General features: G+C 31.9%; 2 protein-coding genes and 1 long non-coding RNA gene across 8 annotated transcripts; 1 reads left to right on the top strand and 2 right to left on the bottom strand.

The window, feature by feature from the left end:
- Positions 1 to 439: 439 nt before the first annotated feature.
- LOC112730895 (putative ABC transporter C family member 15) lies at positions 440 to 12276 on the top strand. 5 transcript variants are annotated; one of them, XM_025780818.2, is made up of 12 exons: positions 440 to 548; positions 667 to 757; positions 5308 to 7619; positions 7712 to 7798; positions 7896 to 8537; positions 8683 to 8847; positions 9219 to 9513; positions 9637 to 9851; positions 10167 to 10472; positions 10913 to 10976; positions 11071 to 11310; positions 11817 to 12276. In XM_025780818.2, the coding sequence occupies exons 2-12, from the start codon at positions 712 to 714 to the stop codon at positions 11948 to 11950; spliced, it is 4506 nt and encodes a 1501-aa protein (XP_025636603.1). In that variant the 5' UTR covers positions 440 to 548; positions 667 to 711; the 3' UTR covers positions 11951 to 12276. The 5 variants fall into 5 exon arrangements, with proteins under 5 accessions (XP_025636603.1, XP_025636604.1, XP_072068698.1 ...); XM_025780819.2 differs by having other exon boundaries at positions 454 to 548; positions 5344 to 7619; XM_072212597.1 differs by having other exon boundaries at positions 460 to 541.
- On the bottom strand, positions 7834 to 9306 carry LOC140178017 (uncharacterized). The gene is made up of 2 exons (XR_011869981.1): positions 9172 to 9306; positions 7834 to 8879 (listed from the first exon to the last, which is right to left on the bottom strand). It is a non-coding gene; the product is annotated as an uncharacterized lncRNA (long non-coding RNA).
- A 2147-nt stretch (positions 12277 to 14423) lies between the features above and the next one.
- LOC112730932 (ribose-phosphate pyrophosphokinase 1) lies at positions 14424 to 20160 on the bottom strand. Of its 2 annotated transcripts, XM_025780821.2 has the most exons (9): positions 19943 to 20160; positions 19657 to 19851; positions 18535 to 18783; positions 17736 to 17879; positions 17050 to 17217; positions 16495 to 16564; positions 16126 to 16207; positions 15393 to 15552; positions 14424 to 14812 (listed from the first exon to the last, which is right to left on the bottom strand). In XM_025780821.2, exons 1-9 carry the CDS (start codon positions 20057 to 20059, stop codon positions 14774 to 14776), a joined length of 1224 nt encoding a protein of 407 aa, XP_025636606.1. In that variant the 5' UTR covers positions 20060 to 20160; the 3' UTR covers positions 14424 to 14773. The 2 variants fall into 2 exon arrangements, with proteins under 2 accessions (XP_025636606.1, XP_072068710.1); XM_072212609.1 differs by lacking the exon at positions 14424 to 14812 and having other exon boundaries at positions 15184 to 15552.
- Positions 20161 to 23592: the final 3432 nt, after the last annotated feature.

A 23592-nucleotide genomic window follows, 5' to 3' on the forward strand; every position in this document is an offset into this window, starting at 1 on the left:
GATTTCTGTACCTCTACAAATCGGACGGTCCAATTTTTGTACTTCAAATTTTTTAATTTTTTTTATCACAAATCGGACGGTCCGATTTCTGTACCTCTACAAATCAGACGGTTCGATTTGTGTACCTCTAGAAATCGTACTCCAATTTCTGTACCTCTAATAAACTGGGCGGTCTGATTTCTACTTTTCTTGTTAAACGATTCCACATTTGAGTATAATACCCCAGCAATCCACATTTAAAAAAAAACACCACTACCACTCCAATATTAAAAATAAAAAATTCTCATACATACACTACTGCCAAAATTCAATTATGTGTTTTCACGTGACAAGCATCTAACAGTCCAAGTGTCCAATATATATATATATATATATATATATATATATATATATATATATATATATATATATATATATATATATATATATATATATATATATATATATATATATATAGTTCTCTTCTTTTGGCTTGGTCCAAAGTATATTATTATTATAGCAATTCTTCTTGCTATGTCCATTTCAACCTTTCACTTCTCTTGTGTGTGGTAAATTAGTTAGTAATTACTATTGCATGATGTGTACATAATATAGATTATAATACAAAGAGATCTTCTTAGACCAATCATATATATATATATGTAACATTATTTTGTTTTCCTACAGAAGCAATAATAGAGAACAATTTGGACTTCAAGTTCGGAAGCAAGCATGGCTTTGGAGGAGGACTACTTCTACAACATACTTAGTCCAACAAGTAAGTATTATATATATGTCATTAATTATTAATTAGCTCCTACTAATATTATTCTTAAATATTATTACATGAATACATACAAAGAAAAGAAGAGAAGACTAATAATTATAATGGAAGCCTCATTTTTTGTATAGTAAATTAATAGTTAAAAATCGTTAGATGATTTAATAAGTTTGACTAAATTATTATCTAATGATTTAATAGTAAATTATCACCTTATTGACCATGATGATGATAATCATATGATTATTCTTCTTTCTTTAAGGCAAGATTTTGAAGAAGGAATCAAGCTATGCTCATTGTCCTCAATATTATATTAGAATTAAAATTAAGTGAACTTAAATTATTAATTCAAAAAATTAATTCAAACAATGAGAATTGTCTCGCATTTAAAAATTATCTACATATCATATATTGAGAGATGTCTGAAAATGAGTATGTAAAGCATAGTCATCATTTTAATTTCTTAACTAAAATTCTATCATTTTGAAAAAGCTTTTTGTATTCTAGATAAAGGATGTCTATTCTTGATTTTTTTTTTAAAAAAATAGCAATACTAATATGACATTTATAATCATCAAAAAGTTCATTTAAATTTTTAACATGGTCATTTTTTATATATATAATTGTTACAGCCACTTGATTATATACTACTATTATTGTTAAGTATATATTTAAACTCTATTTTCTTTTCCGTTGTAGTGAAAGGGCGCGCGCGCACACACATATATATATATATATATATATATATATATATATATATATATATATATATATATATATATATATATATATATATATATGGTCTTAAATATATGGTCTATAGTTAGTGATAATTTTCTTATTAATAATATGTGGTACCTTTTTTTCTTCTTACATAATCCTAAGATTAGTCTCTATCAAAAGAACCACACACACTAAAAAAAAAAGGGAATTGGAAAATAAAAGACTAAAAGACTCTCTTCAGTAACTTTGGCCCTCCTTTAAGATTATCTTTTAAACCTTTTTTTAAAGAAAAATATATCCTATAATTATTTCTAACAAATAATATTTAAACCTTTTTTTTGTGGTTTTCTGACGTATACAAAGCCAAGTAAAACACTTAATAATTAGAATTAAATAATTAATTTTAGTTTTTAAGAGTGCTTTCTTAGTAGGTTCCACGTCTTTGAAAACAATTGGTCATGAAAATACATGACAAGCCACATGTTTGTATCTGCCAGGAATAATAATTAATTCAAATTTTGTCCAATTGCATAGATTCATGGATCTCAATTTTATTTTATTATTTGTTTTTTTCTTAAAAAAAAATATGATTATTATTATTAGTAATTTTTTTATTGATATAATTTGAGATTTTGTGTGCTATTGCCTTTTTTCCATGGATATATATCAATAATTTTGTGTACTTGATTACTTGGTGCTTCTTTAAAAATTCAAAAGAAAACAAAAACCATGGCTATTTCAGCCATAGATTTTATTTTAACTTTTTCCCTACTTTCTTCGGTTTTATTTGTTTTGTATCTAATTTGCATTTGGACATATATATAAGACGTGATGCCAAAGCTGTCTCATTATTTTACCAATAATTAAGTTGGTCTTTATCAATAATTAAATTAAAAGGATGGGGTTAGAATTAGTGAAAGTTATGTTGGAAATGGGACTTTACATGAATAAAATAAAAATTAAAGATTTTGATTAAATTTTAATCTTTTATTTATATTATTACTCAATTGATGCTAATTATAATAAATTATAAATTATCAATAATAGTAAATGATAAAACAGTTTTAATTGAATTATAATACAAAATTTATTGAGAGTTTCAATGTATGTCAATTAACTCCTTAATTAAGAGAAGCTTCATAAATTCCTTTGAGGTAATCATTAATTCATTATCATGTTAATTGTGTATGATAGAGATAGGTCACTATTATTTGACATTAAAAATTCAGAGTTTTTTTTTGGTATAAAAAGTTTTTTTTTTTTTTTAATTCGTGATGTAACCCACTCAAGGGACAATAAGGTAGAAACAGCTAGACACACATCAAATCTACATCTACTCTTATAGTTTTAGGTTGGGCTTAATTTTACATCAAACATTATTCAATAATACAATAACATTTCTTTATTTTTAATTAATTTTCATTTTTTTTAAAAAATTATATAAATAGTGGTCCAATTAACAAATTTATTTAATATTAAGGTTAAGTACGATTTTGGTTTCTAAAATATAGATTAAAATTTTTTTCGCTCCCAACATTTTTTTGCATACAAAATCATCCATAATGTTTAATTTTGTTTTAAAATCGTCCTTATCCTAGGGACCAAAATCGTATAGAGGTGGCAGCGAAAGCAGAAATGGATCGTGGACAACTTCTTCTTCTTTCTTTCTCCCTTTTTCTTCTTCTCTTTTCTCTTTGTAGAAGCAGAAATACTCTATTTCTCTTATTTTTTTTCTTTTATAATTTTTTGGTTACGGGTAATTTGGTCTAAAATTTTAAGATTTAAATAAAAAAAACGATTTTAAAATTTGGTTTTAAATCTTAGAGACGATTTTATATGCACAAAAAAAAAATAAATTAAAAATAAAAAATTTTAACCTATATTTTATGGACTAAAATCGTACTTAACTTTTAATATTAATAGAATTCCTTAATATTACTATAATTTTTCCTGGTCAGATCCCATGATCAATATATATATTTATATTAGCACAAAATAAATAAAACTGTGTTAGAATAGGTTTTTTCATGAAGGAGAGAAGGTAAAAGTTTGGTACAAAAATCATTTCTCAAAACGTGTGATTGATGAAGTAATCATTAAGATGCATATAAATTAATGGAAATATTTTAAGTGCATTGAAAGTACTAGTGTACCAGTTATTTTAATTGTTGATCTAAATTATAAAAAATATATATAATATATATTAATTAAAATCAACGATTAAAATAATTGGTGCACCGTATTTTTCGGAGCACTTGAAATGTTTCCTAAATTATAAAATCAAATGAGGGTCTGGCTATTATTGAAGTTCCCAATGTTTGATGGCACAATATGGTGTGAGTAGAGAGAATATTCTGTTTGTGTAGCTTAATGCCAAAATCAAGAAGGGATCAAGTTGAGTTCAAATTTTTTTTGTCAAGTACATGTATATGTATGTATATCATAATAACTCTGCTATTATTCTCTGTGATAAGCTTTTATAAGTTTCCTGTTTCTAATAAAATGTGGGGTTCACTTTTATAGTGGATGATTGCTTTTGTAAATGTGGGGTCAAGATTCAATTAACCTATTTGAGGTTTTTTTTTCTTAATTTTTAACTGAATTATACGCATGAAAAATTTTGGTGTGGATAAAAGTACAAATACAAATTATAAATTTCAAAATATACTTAAAAAGATTGTTTTTATAGACCTAAGCTATACTTTTATTTTTTGAAATCAATATTTTAGGTGTATTTTTATATTTATGAATTTTAGTATACACCAAACTCTTTTCCGTGTACTTTTATCTATTTATTCTATTTAAATTATATTATTTTAGTCTGAACCAATTTAAATTTTACAAAAATATAAAATTTTTAATAAAAAAGATTTAAGTACATTACTACCTTTATTATTACATAAATAAATAACGAATGGCATAAAAGATGAAAGAAAGTGGTACTCCAAATAAAAAGACAAAAAGAAAGGTGTGGTATCTATCAACTCTCACTATAAATGTATATAATTTCAATAACAATGAATTAACCAAAATCAAATTTCAATGTACATGCATCACATATTCACATGCCTAAGTTTGAACCGAAAGTATATTTGTTCGGTATCTCGGATACCGGACGGTTCGGAGGGATCCTCGGATGGATAGGTGGGGTGTAACCTGAAATCGGGTCGTGAGGATGGAGTTGGAGTAGCCGATGTCTCGAGCTCTTTGACGCGGAGGGGGTGTCACCTGCAAAGACACTCCGACGCCCAAATCAGTTGAGTGTGCAGGCGAAAAAGGGATAAAGTGGTATATGACATACCTTGGGGGAGGAGTAGGATCCTCCCCGTATATACTGTGTCAGAAGTGGGTCCTACTAGAGAAGATCCACCTTCTCGAAGCTTCCTCATACAGCTGTAGTGATGAGCTGTCAACGACGTGTGTCCGGGTCGGTGGCTAGACAACTCGCACCCGACCGTTCAGGTCGGGTGATATACGTGTCGGGTCGGCCCGCATTCAGTTTGGGTCAGGTCGTAACAATATTATTACTATTTGATTTAATATTCGAAATTATAAACAGGAGTAATGTAATGAGGTTAGAATAGTTTATTTAGTCTCTTACGTGTTTTTTGTCTTAACATTTTTAATCAAGCAGTGACATCACATATCATGTTAATGTAAAAAAGTATCACCCCATTAGTAATACTAAAACAAAAAACATTTGAAGGAGTAAATCAATTCAACAACGGATTAAATTAAATACTAATTAAGAAATAATTGTATTATCTAATTTAAATGAACTTTTGTTTCATAAATTTTTTTTTAACTTTTTTAAACATTGACAGATATTAGAAGTTTGAATTTGTCTTCATGGATTCCAGTAGATTCACCATGCTTGTTGGAGCATATAATTCTACCTGTGGAATTTGGATTCTTTCTGATATTGTTATTCCAACTTGTGAGGAAAAATTTGAACTTCATCAACAAGCAGAACAAAATCCCCTCAGATATGATTCATCAAACTATAACAACAAACCATGGTTTAGCTTACAAAATCAGCATAGTTCTCACCACTTTGATGGTAGCTCTTCATGCAGCAACTCTATCACTCATCATTTTCAATCATGAGACTCAATGCACTTCAAAATTCAAGGCTATTGCATCAGAAACAATTCAAGTTCTATCATGGGGTGCGAGTCTAATTGCAATTTTCAAGGTATCAAGAACAAGTTCTTATTTTCCTTGGATTCTCAGAGCTTGGTGGATTTGTAGTTTCATTTTGTGCATTGTTGGAACATCACTTCATACAATATTGAGTGTTAGCCAAAAGGGTCAAATTGGTTTAAGAGAATATGCAGATTTCATTGGTTTGGTTACTTCAACATTCTTATTGATTGTTTCAATTAGAGGGAAGAGTGACATTGTGTTAGTTCAAAAAAGTGAGGTAACTGAACCACTTCTGAGTTCAAAACCTGGTAAAACTTCAGAATTTCCAAAGGAATCTCCATATGGAAAGGCTACTTTGATGCAACTCATCAACTTCTCTTGGCTCAATCCATTGTTTGAAGAAGGTTACAAGAAGCCTCTTGAGCAAAGTGACATTCCTAATGTTGATATCAAGGACTCGGCCGAGTTTCTAACCTCGGCCTTCGACGAGAGCCTTAGGCAGGTAAAGGAGAAAGATGGAACTACAAACCCCTCTATTTACAAGGCAATCTATCACTTCACCAGGAAGAAAGCAGCAATCAATGCGCTTTTCGCCATAATATGCGCTTCGGCTTCATATGTTGGTCCATACTTGATCACTGACTTTGTTGATTTCTTGGGGGACAAGGAAAAGCAGGGGTTGAAAACAGGGTATCTTCTTTCACTAGCATTCTTGTGTGCTAAGATGGTTGAGACAATAACTCAGAGGCAATGGATTTTCGGCGCAAGGCAATTAGGCCTTCGCCTTAGATCTGCATTGATATCTCATATATATAAGAAGGGTCTGCATCTTTCGAATAGATCGCGACAAAGTCACACAGGCGGCGAGATAATGAACTATATGAGTGTTGATGTGCAGAGAATCACAGATTTCATTTGGTATGTTAATGTGATTTGGATGCTTCCTATACAAATTTCTTTAGCAGTGTTCATTTTGCATACAAATCTTGGATTAGGCTCTATGGCCGCGCTAGCCGCGACTCTAGCAGTGATGACTCTGAACATACCTCTTACCAAAATACAGAAAAGATACCAAGCAATGAAAGCAACTTCAGAAGTTCTGAGAAACATGAAAACTTTGAAGCTTCAAGCATGGGATAGTGAATTTCTTCAAAGGCTAGAATCATTGAGGAAAGTGGAGTATAATTGGTTACTGAAATCACTACAACAAGCAGCACTTTCTGCTTTTATCTTCTGGGGATCACCTACATTCATATCTGTGATAACCTTTTGGGCTTGTATGCTAATGGGAATCGAGCTAACGGCCAGAAGAGTCTTATCCGCATTCGCCACATTTAGAATGTTACAGGATCCTATTTTCAGCCTACCTGATTTACTCAATGTCATGGCTCAAGGGAAAGTTTCGGTTGATAGGATCGCTTCGTACCTTAGGGAGGAAGAAATCCAGCATGATGTCATTGAAAATGTATCAAGGGACAAAACAGAATTTGATGTAGTCATTGATAAAGGGAGATTCAGCTGGGATCCAGAGTCTAGAACTCCATCTATTGATCAAATAGAGTTGAAAGTTAAAAGAGGAATGAAGGTGGCGATTTGTGGATCGGTTGGTTCTGGAAAATCAAGCCTGCTGTCTGGTATTTTGGGAGAGATATATAAGCAATCCGGGAAAGTGAAGATCAGTGGAACCAAAGCTTATGTTCCACAGTCTCCATGGATTCTTACAGGGAATATTAGAGACAATATCACATTTGGAAAAGAGTATGATCCTGAAAAGTATGAGAAAACTGTCCAAGCTTGTGCATTGAAGAAGGACTTTGAGCTATTCTCTTGTGGTGATCTCACTGAGATTGGAGAAAGAGGGATCAACATGAGTGGTGGACAAAAGCAGAGGATTCAGATAGCGCGAGCCGTTTACCAAGATGCTGATATATATCTTCTTGATGACCCTTTTAGCGCCGTCGATGCACATACCGGAACACACCTATTTAAGGTAAGATTTTGTTGTCATAATTTGTAAATTTTCATGCTTTGTAGAAATAATTGCTTCAATACTTTGTTTGTTCCACATCTTTTTTGCTTCAGGAGTGTCTTATGGGGATTCTTAAAGAGAAAACCATACTTTTTGTTACACACCAAGTTGAATTTCTTCCAGCAGCAGATCTCATCCTGGTAAATTCAGATTCAATGTGAATATTCTTTCAGTATTTTTGTTTTGTAAGATGGAAACTAATCTTATATATTAGTAACTGATCACAATCCAATGTAGGTGATGCAAAATGGAAAAATTACACAAGCTGGAAAATTTGAAGAGCTTCTAAAGCAAAACATAGGATTTGAAGTCTTAGTTGGTGCTCATAGTAAAGCTCTCGAGTCAATTCTCACTGTCGAAAACTCAAGCAGAACAGCTCAAAATCCCATAGCTGAAGCAGAATCCAACTCAAATGTGAAACTCATGCACAAAGAACAGCATGACACAGTGGAAGATAATCCACCAGAGAGGAAAGGAAATGAAGGAAAATTGGTGCAAGATGAAGAAAGAGAAACAGGAAGCATATCAAAAGAAGTATACTGGACTTATTTGACAACTGCAAAAGGAGGAGCATTGGTTCCGGTTATAATCTTAGCACAATCTTCATTCCAAATACTTCAGATTGCAAGTAACTATTGGATGGCTTGGGTTTGTCCTACAAGTAGTGATGCTAAGCCTATATTTGACATGAATTTCATACTTCTTATTTACATGGCTCTTTCTGTTTCCGGCGCGCTATGTGTTCTGGTGCGAGCCTTGTTGGTTGCATACACTGGCCTTTGGACAGCACAGACATTTTTCACAAGCATGCTGCATAGTGTGCTTAGAGCTCCAATGTCATTCTTTGATTCAACACCAACTGGAAGAATCTTGAACAGGGTAAACATTCATAGAAATTCTATTTCTTTAACTGTCTCAGGATAGAAATATAGATACACCAAACTATTTGAAGAAGTATCTAAGGACTAATTAGAGTTAAGTGAAATGGAAGGTTAATAATAACTATTTTCTTTTCTATTTTCAGGTCTCTACAGATCAAAGTATTCTAGATTTGGAGATGGCAACCAAATTAGGATGGTGTGCTTTCTCTGTAATACAAATTCTGGGAACTATTGCAGTGATGTCTCAGGTGGCATGGCAAGTTTTCGCCATTTTCATTCCGGTAACTGCAGTCTGCATATGGTATCAAGTATGTCATCCTTTCTCTCCTTCTTCATGTTCCTATGTCATCATCATTACTAGTTAAAACAACATTGATTGTTGCAATCTTTGTGAAGCACATTATCAAGGTTTAGCTATTATGAAAGTCTATAGTTCACTCAATTTTCAATTCAGTCTCTATTGCTTAATTTGCAATTAGATTCTCTATACCTTAATTTAAAATATAAGAACCTAATTGAAATTTTTATACAATAAAAGGACTTGATTACAATGAAAATTTAGTAAAACTATTATAATTTCAAGAAAAATTAAACCAATAATCAAATAGGCTATAGTTATGAATGTAAGTTACCAATTATCTTTGATATACTAATTGAAGTTGAATCTTGTTTATCTCAGAGATATTACACACCAACAGCAAGAGAACTGGCTCGCTTAGCACAGATACAAATTGCACCAATCCTCCACCATTTTGCAGAATCTTTAGCCGGAGCAGCTTCGATACGAGCTTTCGATCAAGAAGGCAGATTCATACACACAAATCTTGATCTTGTGGATGGCCATGCAAGGCCATGGTTTCATAATGTGTCTGCAATGGAATGGCTTTCTTTCAGATTGAATATACTTTCAAATTTTGTTTTTGCCTTCTCACTTGTTATGCTTGTGAGCCTCCCTGAAGGAATAATCAATCCAAGTGAGTACAACTCTAATAATGTTATTCATGTTTTCTATCATGTTATCAAGTAATTTTTCTCAGATATTTATGAAATCACATACTAATATTTTCCTTTTCTTTTCTGCATTGGATCTATTACAGGCATTGCAGGGTTGGCAGTAACATATGGGATCAATTTGAATGTGTTGCAAGCTCAAGTTATATGGAACATATGCAATGCTGAAAACAAGATGATCTCAGTTGAAAGAATTCTGCAATACAGAAATATAGCAAGTGAGGCACCACTTGTCATTCAGGACAGCAGGCCGCCGAGCAACTGGCCGGCGACCGGAACAATAAGTTTCACAAATTTAGAGGTTAGTGATGAAATCCGAATCATGGATACTCAAAAGTATCATACTTTATGCAGGGTCCAGAAAAGACTAGTTATGTAAGCAGCATAACCTGATAAGTGCATCAGTATAATATATTGAGATCAAATCTTGTAGTTAAAGTAACTAGTTTACTTTTATGCATGACATACCATTATAACATATTCTTTCAAATGTTACATCTCTTGGGATAGTTTTGCTCAATGGTTATTCAAATTATATCTTTTTTAGTACCTCGTACTTGTATAGTGACAAGAATTCAGGACACCATCATTCATATAACAACAAATTGCTTGGCAGATACGCTATGCTGAACATCTCCCATCAGTTCTGAGACACATCACATGCACATTCCCGGGACAGAAGAAAATTGGCGTTGTAGGACGAACCGGAAGTGGAAAATCGACCCTTATTCAGGCGATTTTTAGGATTGTTGAGCCAAGAGAAGGAAGCATTGTGATTGACAATGTGGACATATGCAAGATAGGTCTGCATGACTTAAGGTCAAGGCTCAGCATCATCCCACAAGACCCTTCCATGTTTGAAGGCACTGTTAGGGGCAACTTGGACCCCTTGGAACTATACTCTGACACTCAAATCTGGGAGGTAAATCCATATTTCAATACATTTAGTGTCATTTATAGTGCATGATATGGAAGTTGAAGTATCTATATCATTGTCAACATTTTCTTACTTACCTTTCAAGTGAAGTTTTTGTAGCTTTTGTTTTAATTAATTACGGCTCATTCTTAAATGTTCCTTACTAATTAAGGAGTGCTGCATTTCTCGTTAATCAAACAAATCTTAGCTCTCCATTTATTATATTTTATATCAATAGCTCAGATTTAGAGTTTAGAGTTTAGGATTTAAGATCTAGGCTTTAGAGTTCAAAGAGCACTGCACTCCTTACTTTCTTCGGAGCGCATTAGCATTCGTCGTTTATTACTCACAAAGTAGTAAATAATTGTTAGTTCCTCTCTACTTACTGATAAAATATTACTATCATCAACTAAAATATATATAATATATATATTCTTTTATTTCAGGCACTAGATAAATGTCAACTTGGTCAGCTAGTGAGGGAAAAGCAAGACAAGTTGGATAGCCAAGGTTGAATTCAACAACTCTCCATGATAATTTTGACAATGCCTTTTTGGTGACAATCAATGATTACTAAAATGAAATGAAATGCTAATTTTGACAGTGGTAGAAAATGGTGAGAATTGGAGTGTGGGACAAAGGCAACTATTTTGCCTAGGAAGAGCATTGCTGAAGAGAAGCAGCATATTAGTTCTTGATGAAGCAACTGCCTCTGTGGACTCTGCAACTGATGGGGTGATACAGCAGATCATCAGTCACGAGTTTAAAGATCGGACCGTCGTCACAATCGCTCATCGTATCCACACGGTTATAGACAGTGATCTTGTTTTGGTTCTCAGTGATGGTATGTATGCATATATATATATATATATATATATATATATATATATATATATAGGAATGGATTCTCTTGTGTGAATCTTTTCCAGTGAAACATCAAATTCAAACAACCATACCAAGTGAAAAATCCATGACAATGTGACTTAACTTTTTTTGAGGTTAAATGATAGGTGAAAACTCAGGTGCAGTTAACTTCATGTAAAGTTGAAAGCTGAGAATCGTTAAATCACAATTTAATCAAATCTGTGAAATTATTTAACTATTCTTAACTATCAATTTCACATAAAAACTGCATTTGACAGATGACACCCTTGATTTGTCATGTTAAGGAGGTCATCATTATCATTTGTATAGATCAGATAAGTATCATGTTTATAAAATACATGGATACTAGATATCATATAACATGAATCTCAGAAAATCTAAGTTCATACTTTTCAAAATGAAGTATTGTTTCATATGTTAAACTTCCAAGGAAGCTTGCTAACATAATACTGTGTTTCGCTGCAGGGAGAATCGCCGAGTATGATGAGCCGTCGAAGTTACTTGAAAGAGAAGATTCCTTCTTCTATAAACTCATAAAGGAGTATTCAAGCAGATCAAGTGGCTTCAACAGCTTAGCAACTCAACATGTTCAAAGCTAGGAATAATAGATTCTAAGGCTTTATGATCATTTTAATTTATTGGAGTTATTAACTTATTATAGTATTGGGGACAGAAAAAGCTCCAAAATGTTCCACACAGCTTCAATAAAACCACCAACCAATGATGTATATGTAATGGCTTCATTACAAGGTGATAGAGTTGAGTGGATACTCCTCAAGTGGCTCTCTATTTGATAATGAGATATGATGAGGATTAGGCTTCAGTTTTGAGAGGAAGAAGAAGACTTGTACAAGTCAGAGGGACTTGAAACAAAATGAATGTACTGTAATATAATAAGCAATTCCCATGTAATTTTCTCAAGGAAGATCAATCACTCACCTCTCTCTCTCCCTCTCCTCAAATGATGTTTGTCTTTCTTGGATTTAAAAAACTAGAATGACGCGCAATGTGCAGAGAGATAGATTATTTATACTATATAGTATATTTTAATACAAAAAGACATAGATTATTTATATTAGAGTTATACCAAACTGTATTTTTATTTTTTTTCAATTTTTGATTTGCATTAATGGCTACACTCTGGCTTTTTTTGCGGTTTTTTTGTTTGTAAATAATTAAAAAAATAAATGAATGAGAATGAAAAACATATAAAAATGTTATATTAAATTTAAGGAATTTTTTACAATTAGTATGAGATTAAGAAATGAATAGTAGTAAGAGTCTTAATATGTATAAATTGTAGAATTTGAATATTTGTAACTGAAATTTTTTATAATTATTATTATTATGACACTTTTAATGTATGTTTATTGTATTTAATTAGTACTTGATGTTTCAATTGAATAATAATAGATAAGAGTTTTTTGTTTTAATTTTTTAAAACATTTTACTAAATAGTGATTGGTTGATTTTTATCTTTTGCCAAATCATTAGAATTGCTGATGTGGCATCATTAACAAAGAAGAAATGGCTTAAACTCATTCTGGAGAGAGTTAGTATCAGCTTTTATATATTATAAATAGATAAATAGATAGATGGTAGGAGTTATGTTAGATAAAACAGATTAAAAGTAATTTTTAATAAAAATAATAGTATTTGATGAAATTATTGTTAAAATTTAAAATGACTTTTATAACATAAATGTAATAAAGAGTACGAATAAATTTAGATAGAATAAATACTCAAATTGGCTTTTAAGAAATTCCAAAGCAGACACTGTTGTTTTAAAGGGGACTAATTCGGGTTTTTTTTTTGTTATGGAAGTAAAAGTAATGATATACTTTAACATTGTAATTTTTTGTGTTTTTTAAAATTATGTAAAGTACACAAATCGGAGGGTCAGATTTCTGTATCTCAAATTTTTTATTTTTTTAACACAAATTGGACGGTCCGATTTGTGTACCTCTAGAAATCGGACGGTCCGATTTCTGTACTTCTAATAAATCGGACAGTCCAATTTCTATTTCTCTAATTAACCGGCTCCACATTTGGGAATAACACCCTAATAATTCACATTTTAGAAAAACACCATTACTACTCCAATATTAAAAATAAAAAGTTCCTAATTTGGTTCCTAGTGTTTCAAATCTTATTTCAGTTTTAAAAAGCTTTAAACAGGTTTAATGTTGTTCAACAATTAAATTTGACACGAATAATTAACATATTTAAGAGTTAATATAATGCTTGATTTCAGTATGTAAGTAAAATCAACCCACCAATTATCACTAATGTAAAAAAAATTTCGTTAATTATTTGAATCAAATTTAACAGCAGGATAATATTGAATCCGTTTGAAACTTTTTAGGACTGAAATAGGACATTTGAAACGTTAGGAATCAAATTAAGATTTAGCTCAAATGTTGAAGACTAATATAATACTTTACTCATAAAAACATTTTTTAAAACTTAATTGTCTTATAATAAAATTTGTTAAAGACTTATTTATCTAACACATTAAAAATTTGATTGAAAACAGAAAAACTTAATTTATTTGATAAGAGTAATTCTTAAAGACATCTAAAAAAAAATTTTTGATTTTTTGAAAATGAGACACTTATGCTTTTGAAAAATACAAATATATCTCTAATAAATTTTATCAAACCCACCCTAATCACATTCAAATATCTTAAAAAAACATTCAACTAGTATATTTGTATATATTTATAAGTATTTGACATATTTTTCTACTAGAATATTCAACTACCAAAATAATTAAATTTTTTAAACTGAATAATAAAGTTTCTCAAAAAAGAATAATCAACCTTTTTAAAAAGCAAAATAGTCAATCTTTTCATACATATAAAAAATTAACTACCAATCAAGTATTACTATATTTTTATACTTTTATTTGTGCTTTGATTACAAATATGAATAACTATAAATATAAATATGAAATCCATATATTCATATGAATAGTTAATTGCTCCTTATATCTCGGGTCTTCTTGGCATGGATGCATATTTCCTATTGCTACTTATAACAAATGCAAAAACGGGAGGAGAACAACATAACTACGCTTAATATGTTTTCTTAAGCTTGTCAGATATAAAATAATGTTTCCTATCCATACAAAGGACAGCTTAAATGATACAATTAAATAAAATCTGTTAAACTGGCAAACTTCCCCATTTTGACTAGATGAGTGCGTACTCAAGTAAAGGGAAAAAAATACACATTATCATTTCCATTTTGGAGTTCAAAACTGCCAGCAATTTATTTTATAGGCACATAAAACTCCATAATTGGCTCTCTATAAGGGATGTTAAACAAAAAAGGTTTTATTACAAATTCACTTTACAACTCTTCCATTCGTTACTGCAGACACATAAGAAGGAATGACCATGTACCATTGATACAATTTGTCAATCAATTCCCAGACTGGAATAAGGTTCAATTCCACCCTGACAAAGAAAGAAAAAAAAAGGAAAGAAAGGAAAAAGTTGCAACATAAATTTACTTTTGCACTACTGTATCTCACATAGACAAACAGAAAATTAAATAAAAAGCTTAGTAAATAAATAAATAAATTATTACTATTATTATTAGTGCATATTACACTAATGTTCCCTGAGATTGATGAAATTTATCTTGACCCCCATTATTTGTCTAAATGACATTAATCGCCCTTAAAAATGAGATTAGTATTATATGTCCTACAAGGGTAAGGAGTTGGTAACCACTTAAATCTTAAGGGAGGTCAATCTATGGTTTTATAAGGGGAGATGAATGAAATTTTCCCAAAAAGTTGTTGCTTACTGAAGGATACATAGAATTTAAACAAAGGAAAGCAGCATATATTTATTCAATGAGGAAATTCTGTTATACACAATTACACACTAATCTATTAACAAATAAGTCATCTGAAGAATACAAATGTACAAAACGATGCAAGCATGCAAGTATTTAAATTGTGAGGGATGAAATGTACAGTGAGATATCATATATGCAACCAAAATTGTTTTACAGAAATATGCTACTCACTGAGCAGTCATCATGAACACGCCATACAGTCTCGCCCAGAAGGTTCGCCACTGATAGGACAGTTAGCTGTGGAAAATAATTCTGTTCCGCCACTGGAATTGTATTCGTTATGATGACTTCTTGAAACAAGCCGCTTGACAACCTTTCTATAGCAGGAGGACTGCAAAGGCAAAAATGTTGCACGTGTGAAAATGCTAGAAATAGAAAAAAACTCTCATTCACTTATACAAATAGAAGAAACACAAAAGCAACAAAACAAAAGAGAAACTACACAACCCGGAAAGATCTGCATACTAGTGCCATTTAAAGCACATTTTCTACCGTTATCAAAGGAAAAATAAAGAGGGTTAGAATACAGTCACTGCGATCCCTAGCGAAACCACTCTCAAACACTCCTAACAAAGATTAAGGCTAGTATTCATAACTGCAGAAATACCAACTTTGCAACAACCTTTATTTTCACAATAGATGACAAATGTCTAAACAGATGCACATAAAGTTTGTCGTAAAAAATCATTTGAAATGCATAAACAGCACATAATGGCAAAAGGAAACAAAAACAGGTATGGGTCAAAAGAACTTGAGCCAGCTTATTTATTTTCCCTTGTTATATATGCCCAAAAAATGAACAGAGAACTCAATTAAAACTTCAAGGACCAATGATAATATTTGGCTGCAGTTGTACATTCACAAAAACTGTGACATGATTAATAGAACACAAAGATCGCTATACCTGAAAACAGCATGTGTACTGCATGCATAGACTTCTCTTGCCCCTTCTTGATGCAATAGTGCTGCACCTTTGGCAATGGTTCCTATAGAAATTCCAAATTTAGTCAGGGGGAAAAAAAAGGAGAGATAGATGATCAGAATTAGATAATCCTCCCATATTTCATCCAAGAGAAATTATTGAGCCAAACAATCAAGAATCTTAGAAGTTATATACAACCTCATGTCAAGCTCTTGAAAATAATTATAATAAAGGAATGGAGTGGTATATAATTTAAGCGGTTAGGTATAGAACTAGACGAGTAATTATTTTCATCTTTAATATGCATTATAAAATTATTGTGGTTGCCAAACAAGTTTGACAAAAACTCACCAGCTGTATCAATCATGTCATCTACCATCACGGCTACCTTTCCTTTTACATCACCTATCAAATTCATCACCTGCAAATGAATTTTACCAATCAGAATGCCTTAAAGGCGCTTCAGTTTAGCACTATATAAAAATAAGCTTTAGCACGAACTTCCAAAGTAAAAAAAGTAGTCATCACTCAGATTAGGCAGTGTTTCAAAACCCAAACCAGATTTAGCATACTAGCCATGGACTGGTCTTGTTAGATGTTTGGGTTTTACTGCATAACCATTTGGTAATAAAGGCTCTTGCACTTATTACCCGAACCATGTGTCATAAACCATCTCTCTCAGTTTTTATGTTATTGGGTAGAGGCATATGAATGACTATATATCCAAATATAAAAAAATAAACAAACAAAAAAAAAATTTAAGAGAAAGTTATAAATTATCTATATATCTATTCCATTTCTTTCTATCAATAATCATAATATCATATCTTGAGTAACTAAGCTGGAGCTTAACTGTTTTGATTGAGACATCTACATTCTAGAATCAAGAAGAGTACGGGATCACACCTCAGCAACATTATGCCCATGTCGCCTTTTATCAACAATAGCTAAAGGAGCATCAGATAATTTTTTGGCAAAAGCACGTGCTCTAGCAACACCACCAACATCAGGCGAGACAACTACCAAATCATCTGAACAAATAGTCTTGCTGGCAAGGTAATCAAGTATAACTGGCTGAATATGTCACAAAACAACATATGATTAATCAATGAACGAAAATATATAAAAACCACTAGGCAACACATATAAATAAATAAATAAATAAATAAAACACAAACTAAAAATATCATTAGCATTAGCATATCTCAAATATACATACTGAATGACAGGTAGAGACTACATCATATATCTTTTTATAGAATAGTCTCACTTCAATAAGCGTACTAGATATAATTCAATAACATCATTTTACCAATCCTAACTATTAATAAACTCATCTCCTGAACCACATAATCATAGACCTCAATGATTATAATATAAAAATAGTGAAATAGGCATGTCGCTAGAAGGTTTCGATTTCATTAGATTTGAAATGTAACTTTACAAGAAAGTAGCAAATTATTTACCGGCCACAACTTATTAGATATATATAGCACTTTCACGGGCACATTAATATTAAAAGAATAAAAAAATTTCATCCTTCCATGCTAGTCTATGATAATGACATGACCCAAATAATATACTCTAATTACCTGTCCATACACATGATCAACTGGAATATCAAAATAGCCCATGGCCTGCCCAGAATGGAGATCGCAAGCGAGAACACGGTTTGCACCTGCTTCAGTAATTAAATTTGCTACAAGCTTGGCTGCAATGGATTCACGCCCTTGTGTCTGGAAGAGTAGTTTAAGATCATGTAACTAAACTGGACTTGGATAAAGAATATTTTAGCTACTTTCATCAACTTGAACTGTGACATAACATTTCTATAGCAATGTATGAGAAGTGCTAGGTAATAAATTTAGAACTTTAAGAATTTATGACTTCAGCAGCTGCTCTTTGGCAGTTGCAAGTAGATATTTCTGTCCGTAATTTTAGCATATTTTCCCTCATTTTCAGGTGGATATTGTTGTCAGTACATATGTTGTGTATTTTCATATCCACAGATTCATACTCCAAAAGCAAAATGTATACACTTTGAACTATATCCTATCAAGTCAAAGAAACTAACCAAGGGAGAGGTGTAAATAAGATAACTAGCTCCAACAAATATTGCAGCAGCCCACATTCATGAGAAAATAGCTTCAGACATGATTATGTACTATGCAAGATTTATAATACTATATATCCTAGTTATTGAAACATTTTGGTGCCAAAATGTATTGGGCACTACTGGTCATATATCCTTCCAACATATACTGAACCCAATTTGCACGAAACACCAACAAAGTAGGGGAACAACAAAGAGTACACACTTTCATCACAGTTGAAAAAATAATGCATATATCTTATGTATTTACAGAATTAAAATAAAAGCTGAAAGCTGACCTTTCTATCAGCTCTAGCATATCCAAAATATGGAATGACTGCAGTAATATTTTTGGCTGAAGCTCTCCTGCAGGCATCAATCATTATGAGTAGCTCCATAAGATTCTCATTGGCGGGTGGACATGTGGGCTGTACAAGAAACACATCACACCCTCTGACACTCTCTTGCAGCTGAACATATATCTCACCATCAGCAAAACGCTTAATCTTAATTTTCCCCAGCTGCAGCCCCAAGTAGCACGCAATTTCCTAGACAAATAAATAACATCACATCAGACTTCATGTTAATAAATAGTTCTACAGTAGAATAAGCAAAGAAAAAAAAAACAACAATAAAGCCTTGTCCCACTAGGTGGGGTCGGCTACATGAATCAAACGACGCCATTGAGCTCTATCATGTATCATGTCTATAGAGAAACACATTTACATGTAAATCTCGTTTGACCGCCTCATGGATGGTCTTCTTAGGTCTTCCTTTGCCTTTCAAAATTAATGTGATACATATTGGCTATAGAAGATGAGGCTGTATATTATTTCAATAGAAATAAATAAAGAGATAAAGGATCAATGTAACTTCGCATACACCAATTCACATATATAGGACTCAATTCGCATACCCTAAACCTTAATCCAATCTTGCATAAACAACCTGAACCACTCTCCACTCTTTGTCTCGTATCAGCTCCCGGCTTTCAACTCTCGAGATTTTCAGTGTTTACTCAATAATAAGATAGGACATGTTCTTGATTTGTTATACATATACTAACCTCCCTAGAGAGATGTCAACATCATGTATATAAACAAGGTCAATGTCACATTTTACAAAATACAAGTCTGGCAACCATGAAGTTCAGGAGAGACTAGACTAGAATGTAGTATGATTTTACAAATGGAATACTTTGCATAATATTAGTCATAAGAATAATTTACTCTAGTAATCCTCTATATCTATATCTATACAAGTACAAAGGGGATTTTCCCATGGCTAACTTTTCTATTCCAAAATTGGCACTCTTTTCAACCTAATATAATTCCAAAAAATAAGCAGCTAAATCTACAAAAAGAACCCAAATTTCTTTGCAAATTAATGCACGGAAGTGTTCTGCAAATTGAAAGGGTTACCTGAGCAAGAGCAGGATTTGCAGTACCGGAGAATATTCTGAGACGGGTATCATTCTTGTTGACCAAATCCTGCACGCGCGTGTTGGGCGCTACAAGAAAACTCGGAATGGCGGTTCCGCTGCCGCCAATAAGCATCTCAGTTTGATTGGTTGCTCTGCCATTATCGAACTTCAACGGCTCTATGAGCTTGCACCTCTGCAACCACCAAACTAATCAATCAACAACAACTTTCATTTTTCTTTGCACAAAATCAAGAATGAATTAGGTCAGTGAGTTGTTGACTTACGACGGCGTTTTGGCGAGAGAATCGAGGGAGAGGATTGATTGGAGCGGAACGACGACGTGGCGAGGGAAGAGTGAAGGCGGAGGAAGAAGCAGAGTGGGAGTGGAGTAGAGTAGACATCGCGACACGAAGCCTGTGTTTCCAGTGACCGGTGAATTCGGATTAGTTCAAGGAAAATCCAATGGACATTTTCGGAATTTTATTAAAAATTTGGATAAGATATAAATTGATATAATAAACAAATACTTAAACCCTAAAATGGTCTTGAGATTGACGTCATGCACTAAAATCGTCCTGAGATTGAGAAAAGTGCACTATATTAATTCCGGACCCATTTTCTCTTAATGACATAACGACATGGCTGGATGACGTGGACGGTAAATGACACGTGTCATTCCATAATTTGGTCACGTATAATGATATGATGATGTGGTGATCAGTGACACATGGCATGTTAACATAGATGGTTGTGTCACATGTCACAATGTTATTTGGCTATGTGTTCGTTTGTACTACGTGTCGCAACAATATTCGTCAACGTGTCATTCATTATGTCATCATTGTAGATGCACCAAATTAATCCTTCACTCTATATTAAGTGACTCATTTTAATCTTTGATATTGAATGTCGTGCACCAAACTAGTCCTTTCACTAATTTTTTCTCATTTTTGTAAAATCTTCTTGTCTCGGATTTTTTTTGTCCTTGTTACTTGTTAGGACTGTCTACCACTTTTTTTGTTCCATTTTGTTATTTTTCTACTTTAGCAGTCTCTTTCACAATCTTTTTTTTTTCGGTTGGACTGGCTCTTTAAGCACAGATTGCTCCTCCCTTAACTTAACCAGCCTGTATAACACGTGTATAATTAGTGAAATTCATTTATTATAGATAGAAAATAAAATCTTAGAAAGTGAACAATGTAAGTAAAGATAACTTTTTCTTTCTCTTACTAATTACTCAAAAATTTTGTCTTTTGTCTAATAGAAAAACCAAGGTGGTTGAGGTTCTCTCTCAAAATCAAATAGTCCATATTTTTGTTTATCGAAGCATAAAATCTAAATCCAATGAATCACAGTTAGATTATAATCAAACATATGCATAGTAATAATCAAACACAATTATATATTATTAGCTGAAATCAAACATACCTAAAGCACATATATATAGCCATTCAAACTCGAGACTACTCCTTGTTTGAAGTTGAAAACGTCATTAATAAGGTCATCAACAATACACCTAATTCAGTTGTACTTCTTTGGATTGTCGACATCAATTACAAATGGGAAAATATATTGGGATGAGAAGATGAAACTTCGAAAGATTATAGGCGTGTGTAAGGATCAAAATCAAATCATGGTTTAAATTCTCTATAGAAAAATCCAAGAGGGGTCCAAACTCCATTGCTCGGACCTCTTTGCGTTGCATATCATACAAGTAGTATGAAAAAAGTGTGGCCAACAAGTTTGACGCGCATCTCATGTCAACATAACACTACATTGATGAAAATAAATTTTGACAACATAGTAAACAAGATAATTAAAATATAGATGCCAAATAAATAACACAACGAAATACAAAATACTTTTCTCCACTCCATCCCCTTTTATGTGTTTTTGTACACAATTTTCCTTTCTTTTCTACAGTGTCCCTGTTTTTTGGTTCTCTTTGTACTCATTTTGGTGTAATCTTCTTTTGCATTTTTTAAAACTAGCAAATTAAATAACCAAAATTCAATAAAAAGGTTAAAACTCATGCAATAATCAAATATCAAGTATGCTATAATCAAACATGCTGTAATATCATGTTTTAAAACCCGAGCATAATTAAACAGACTCCAAATCATATCACAAAAATTCAGTTATAATCAAACATACTGTAATAATATGTTTTAAATATTGAGCATAATCAAACTTATTCAATATAATAATCAAACAAACTCTAACTCATATCACAAAAATCCAATTACAATCAATTAAAAATAAAATTAAAAAAATGAGATTCCAACTCATATCACAAACAGACTACAACTCATTTTTTCCCTCTTATGAAAATTAAAAAAAATGAGGATGCTGTAACATTATCAGAAACTGATCTTTAGTTCTACTTCAACATCCGTCTCTCAGAAAGTAAACTTCACTTGCATTGAAAATTTCAGAGAACTAGAACATACAAAGCTATAAGCTAAGTTGAAATTTCTCGAGTAGAATTCAAAAACCAAAAAAAAAGCAAGATAATACAGAAAGTAAACTCTACATGCTTTAAAAATTTAGAGAACTAGAACACACAAAGCTATCAACTAAGTTGAAATGTGTTGAGTAGAATTCGAAAAAAATCAAGATAACGCTACAAACATTAATCATCCGTTCCTACTCATTATCGTTTAATCAAGCTGAAGAAGCTCAAAACGAAGAATCAAAAGCACATAATTACCGAATTATTTGGAGGTTTAGTTTTCTAAAGTAGATCCACTTATCTCAAAGAAGAGTAAGAATAAGCTACGATCGAAGTCCGAAAACAAGTGAAGAAGCGCTCTGTAACATTATCGAAGAAGGATTCACCGAGGTTGAACAAGTCTTGTGGTTAAATATTCAACGAATCAAAAATCGGTAACTTAGTAAAGAAGAGGAGGAGGAGATTCGTGCGCAAGAGGAAGAAGGAGGATGGATTTTTCGTGCGAGAGAGGGAGAAGGAGGAGGGGTTTTGGGCGCGTAATTGAAATTGAGAAGAGGAGCGTGCGGCGCGTGTTGACTTAAGTAAAAGTGGGCTTTGATTTTTAATTTTTAAATTTTTTATTCATATACATATTTGTATACAGTGATTGAAAATAATGGCTAAAAGTAATGTGCATGTAGCACAATTGTTTTTTAAATTAATCTTCAAAAAGAATTTTTAGTTAAATTCGTCTCTCAATGATTTTAAGTTACTCATGTTAGTCATTTCATCACTTTCATTGCTAGTACTGTTAAAATTTACTAATGTGACACGTGAAGTGATACCACAACAGACACTTGGTAATTCTAATTGATGGCTAATATGATTAATTTATAAAATTAGATCAAATCAATCCTAAAATTGAGGATTCTAATGCCTCAAGATCCCCATCGATTAGGTTTAGATTTGATCTAATTTCATAAACTTATCATGTTAACAGTCCTTCAATTAGGTTTTGATTTGATCTAATTTCATAAATTTATCATGTTAACAGTCAATTAAAACTCCTAAATATATGCTGTGGTATAATTTAATATGCCACATTAACAAATTTTTACATCGTCAATAAAAAAAAGTGACAAAAAAACCAACCAACATGATTAACTTAAAATCTTTAAAATATAAATTTGATCAAAAAAATTAAAGACCAATTTAAAAAATGAACAATCTTTCGGGAACAAATTTGACTAAAAACCCATACAATTATATGATTGATTTAATAAATAATTTTGTATACTCTGTTTTTTTATCAACTTTATCTTCTAAATTGATAAAAAAAATTATAATTTTATGTCATTGGTTTAAGAAAATTAATGAATAATTGAACTGAGAGAATGAGAGATCGAGAGCGAGAGAGGTGGGGAAACACAGGGGGAGTGCAAAATCACATAAACATGATAAAGATCCTAGGATTTGGAACAAAGAAGAGTATCAACGGTTGGA

The sequence above is a fragment of the Arachis hypogaea genome, chromosome 2 (genome assembly GCF_003086295.3).
Source record: "Arachis hypogaea cultivar Tifrunner chromosome 2, arahy.Tifrunner.gnm2.J5K5, whole genome shotgun sequence".
Classification (NCBI taxonomy): Eukaryota; Viridiplantae; Streptophyta; class Magnoliopsida; order Fabales; family Fabaceae; genus Arachis; species Arachis hypogaea.